General features: G+C 45.0%; 1 protein-coding gene across 1 annotated transcript; it reads right to left on the bottom strand.

The window, feature by feature from the left end:
• Positions 1 to 1,458: 1,458 nt before the first annotated feature.
• Positions 1,459 to 4,016, bottom strand: LOC137190710 (major histocompatibility complex class I-related gene protein). Its single transcript, XM_067600252.1, has 2 exons — positions 3,876 to 4,016; positions 1,459 to 3,337 (listed from the first exon to the last, which is right to left on the bottom strand). The coding sequence occupies exons 1-2, from the start codon at positions 3,931 to 3,933 to the stop codon at positions 2,304 to 2,306; spliced, it is 1,092 nt and encodes a 363-aa protein (XP_067456353.1). The 5' UTR covers positions 3,934 to 4,016; the 3' UTR covers positions 1,459 to 2,303.
• Positions 4,017 to 4,680: the final 664 nt, after the last annotated feature.

Raw genomic sequence — 4,680 nt, 5'->3', positions numbered from 1 at the left:
CATGCTAATGGTACATGCTAATGGTACATGCTAATGGTACATGCTAATGGTACATGCTAGTGGTACATGCTAATGGGTCCAGACTGCAGGAGGACGAACCAGGTGTGAACCAGTTGTGAACCGGGTGTGAACCGGGTGTGAACCGGGTGTGAACCGGGTGTGAACCAGGTGTGAACCAGGTGTGAACCAGGTGTGAACCAGGTGTGAAAGGTTGTCTCTCATCAGGCTGATTAATTGAGGGTCTGTGTGGTTTTGACTTTTTGTCGTCTGAATTGTTCTGATCGATCATTTTAAATATTGATATCTGATGATTAGAGCTGAAACGCAACGATCAACAAAGAGTTAATTGGCAGCTATTCTGATGAACGATTGATCGTTTAATCTTTTAATTAGTTTTTCCTCAAATAAAAATGTAAAACATTTGTTTTCAGCTGAAGATCATCACATGACAGTAAACAAGCATCTGAATGATTTATGTTATTCTGATCAATTATTAATAATCTTTCACTCATTTCTGACACTTTATATTAGAATAATCATCAGCTGCAGCTCTGATCTCACATCTGGTCACAGACTGAGTTCACACTGGTTCTCCCACAATGCAACGCACAAAGCTTTATGTTTATGAAGAATTAAAGGACAGTTCCCAGTGTTCCCAGTGTTCCCAGTATTCCCAGTGTGTTAAACCAGCAGTCAGGTGTCTGTAATCATTCCTCCTGTTCATACTGGATATTAAAAGATCCTTCAAATGTGCTTTCAATGGAAGTGATGGAGGATAAAATCCACAGTGTGTCCACACAGTCATTTAAAGTCTGTGTGAAGCTTCTATTCAGCTTCAGCAGTCTGAGTTAGTCATATCAAGTGGATATCTGACACATTTACAGTCTTTTTAGCATCAAATTCCCTCTTTGTGTTTCCTCGGACAGTGTTTCCCTGTTGAGCTGCAGGTGGAAGTATAGTAACAAAAAGAGGAACTTTGGCACTAAAAAGACTGTAACGTTGAAAGATATCTACTTGATTTGACTCATTTGGACGCTGAAGCTTCATATTAGCTTCAGACTGTGGATTTTGTCCTCCATCACTTCCATTGTAAGGTCATTATGAAGGGATCTTCTACTGGTCAGTATGAACAGGAGGAATGATTACAGCAAGAAAAACAGCTTTAATGTTCATTTGATGACTGACTGCTGGTTTAATGACACTTGGAAATATGAAAACATGAAGCAGCTGGACCTGCAGGTCCTCAACAGACTCACCTGAACCTCCGGATCACTTTATTTCAGATGAGCAGTTCCCTCTGTGTCCTCTGGAGGTCAGACGTGTGTTTTAGAAAATTATTTATATTTCCTTCCCATCTCATCTCCGTCCTCACAAACATTCACCAACAAAAATAATAAATATAATAAATTAAGTCTTTAAAATATGAACAAATACAGAATATTTCCCTCAAACATGATCAGTCACAACGTTGAAACCACTGACAGAAATGTCACCTGTCCAGGTTTGGACCTATCAGGCAGCAGGTGAACAGTCAGCTGACCAGGGTCAGATGGTGAAGGTCAGATGATGATGATGATGAAGGTCAGATGATGATGATGATGAAGGTCAGATGATGATGATGATGAAGGTCAGATGATCAGAGCGTCTCCAGGTGGTTCTTGTTGTGGCTGAAACTCACCTGAGAGCGTCACACCTGCTGTGAACGAGGATCTAGTGATGCTTTTAGAGCCGTCCAATCATGAGCCACGGAGCGTTTCAAACCAAAGACTCCGCCCACTGATGACACGTCAAAGAGGGGGGCGGGGCTCCGCTGTGACATCACCTGCTCAGGTAAAGACTGCTGGCTCTGCGCTCACCTGGAGACACTCTGGTCTCTTATTTCTGCATCTTTCACTGAAGTCTGTTGTCAGACTGACGCGTCTCTTTGTCTTTAATCAGTTATTGATCGGACGCAGCTGATTGAACTGATCTGATACGACATCAGTCAAGTGTTTTATATTTGATTCAACATTTAATTAAAAACAGGATCTTTATCAATGAACAGAAGAACAAACAACTTTCTTCATTCATAAAGATCTTTTCATGATCTGTTTTCCTTTTAATCTGATGGATGATGTAACATTCAATAATCAATAATTAATAATTAATCATCATTTCCATTCAGTCACACGTGAGGCTGAAGATCTGAGTGATGAGTAGAAACTATAACTATAACCTGCGTTATTAAATAATTAATTTAAAATCAGAATATCAATAAATGCAAATAATTAATCAATAAAACAGTAGAAACGGTTCATGAGTCTCTACAGTCGACTGACAGACGTCACGTTTCTGTTTCCTGTTTCCTCTCTGCTCGTGTCTTCAGCGGGAGGGACGGGGACGTACTCCTCTCCTGTCTGCACCTGTGTTTCCATGGCGACGCCCTCTGACCTCCATGTGTGTTTCCTCCTCCACAGCAGCAGCAGCAGGACGGCGGCGGCGGTCAGACCGGCGGGGGCGGAGATGACGTGCATCCTGTGAGAGCAGGACGACTCCGCCCTCCAGCTGACCTCCAGCCGGTTGTCCAGGCTCAGGTGAGCGGCGGCGCAGGTGTAGTTGTGTTTCTGTTGAAGCTCTTCGTCCGTGACAGTCAATGTCTTCCTCACCTGGTAGAGGCCGTTGGCGTTGGGCAGCACCGCGCCGCCCGTCAGCTGGTCTTCATCCACCGACTGGCCGTCCCGCAGCAGCGTCAAGTTGATGTGGCGAGGATAGAAGTCTGTGGCCATACAGGTGAGCTGAGCCCCGCCCACCACCTGCTTCGTTATGAAGCGGACTCGAGGTTGAACCCGACGCGTCACCAGGCGTTTCTCGCGGTCCAGGAGATGCCTGAGCGTCCGCACGCAGAAGGGCAGGTAGATGTTGGAGTAAAGCATCTGGAAGTACGTCTTCTTCATGGCGTCCCATTGGATCTCCCAGCCGTCGCCGCCAGCGTAGGTGAAGTGCGTCATGTTGTACATCAGGCTGTCGGCGTCCTGCCCGTTGGAGCCGTCCCTGAACATGATGAGCGCCGGCTGTCCGTCCTGCAGGACCTCGCAGCCCGTCAGCCTCTGCTGGACGTGGACGCCCACCGTCAGGTTGAAGCGGTGTTTGACCAGCGTCAGCCTCAGTACGAACACGGCCTCCTGACCCAGGCCCAGCTCCGCCCCCTCCTTGCCACCGCCACTGGTCAGCCGATCCATCACAGAGTCGTAGTAGCCCACCTGGATGTCGTCCAGCATCAGGACCACACTGAACTCTGGAAACGGCGTCGACCCTGAGATGTAGGTGGCCAGCGCCCACAGGGAGTGTCGTCCTGAACCTTAGAGGAGCAAAGCATTATGGGTAAGTAGGAGGCACCAGCTGTGGACTGGACAGCTGATGTTTATGCGTTTGAGTCAGACTGACACACTGATCCTCGTCACAGGTTCTCGTACCAACACAAACATCTGACCCAGCTGTTGGGGACTAACATGTATACTGGGAACCAGTAGGGGCTGCAGGAGATAAATAGATCAGTGTGTTTGTTTAGTGGTCTGAGCTTCCCGCTGCCATCTGGACACACTGTGAGTATCATGTGAAACATTTCTGTTTAGAATTATGTGTATTTTGTTCACTGGGTTTACTTCTTCTTCTCTGCTTTTTTCTGGTGCGTTTCTGTGTTTTTTAGCAGTTCACCACCAACGTCAGCAGGAACACAAACATAATCACTGCAGAGGTAACTGAAACATCTGGCATATTATTGATGTGTCATGTGACTAATTGATTAACTGACAGAGAATAAAATCAACATCAGATCTAATAATCTATAAGAACCAGTACTGGTTGCTTCATTAAACATCCTGAAAACAGTTTGTTACCTGAACTCATCACCTGACGGAGGAACAGAGACTCAAACAGCAGCTGGAAGACAAACATATTGATCTGCTGATCAGGAATCAGCTGATTAACCGATTGATTGCTGTGGTTTTAAACATCTGCTTCCTCTTCTTCACTTTGCTTACTTTCACTTTGTGTGTTTCAACCAATCAGCATCCAGAACCTGGTGTGTCCGGGCAGATCAAAGGAGTCTGACCAATCAGAGAGAGGGAAGTGTGCAGCAGTCGAGCTCCACAGATCTGTTCTCGTCAAAGTAACAACTTTTACACCTCAGGCAACAACAAACACTTTTTATTCACATTTTAAATTGTTTTATTTCAGTGTTTCAGGCTGAAATCCATGTATTCCTATAGCTCTCAGTAGTAATGACTTAATGAGCTTCTTTAATGATAAAATTCTAACAATTAGAGGCAAAATTAACCACCTCCTGCCCTCAACAGGCACCGTTCTCTCCCCAAACACAGGAACCTTGGTAACGGCAGTAAATCCTGACATATATTTGGACTGTTTTTCTCCAGTCGACTTGTCTGAACTAACTTCAATGATTTGTTCAGCTAAACCATCAACCTGTCTCTTAGACCCCATCCCAACTAGGCTGCTTAAGGAAGTCTTACCCTTAGTGAGCACTTCTTTACTAGATATGATCAATCTGTCTTTAGTAACAGGCTATGTACCACAGTCCTTTAAAGTAGCTGTAATTAAACCTCTTCTTAAGAAGCCTACTCTTGATTCAGGTGTTTTAGCCAATTATAGACCTATATCTAACCTTCCATTTCTATCTAAGAT

Source organism: Thunnus thynnus, chromosome 10 (genome assembly GCF_963924715.1).
Source record: "Thunnus thynnus chromosome 10, fThuThy2.1, whole genome shotgun sequence".
In the NCBI taxonomy this organism is placed as follows: domain Eukaryota; kingdom Metazoa; phylum Chordata; class Actinopteri; order Scombriformes; family Scombridae; genus Thunnus; species Thunnus thynnus.
This window is presented reverse-complemented; position numbering and strand designations above follow the sequence as displayed.

What these genes read in the sequence shown, in the direction of transcription:
- LOC137190710 (XM_067600252.1), bottom strand. Translation starts at nt 3,933, where the DNA reads ATGTTTGTCTTCCAGCTGCTGTTTGAGTCTCTGTTCCTCCGTCAGGTG. An exon ending in CCGTCAGGTGATGAGTTCAG is followed by an intron (nt 3,338 to 3,875) that starts GTAACAAACTGT and finishes TGCTCCTCTAAG; the next exon opens with GTTCAGGACGACACTCCCTG.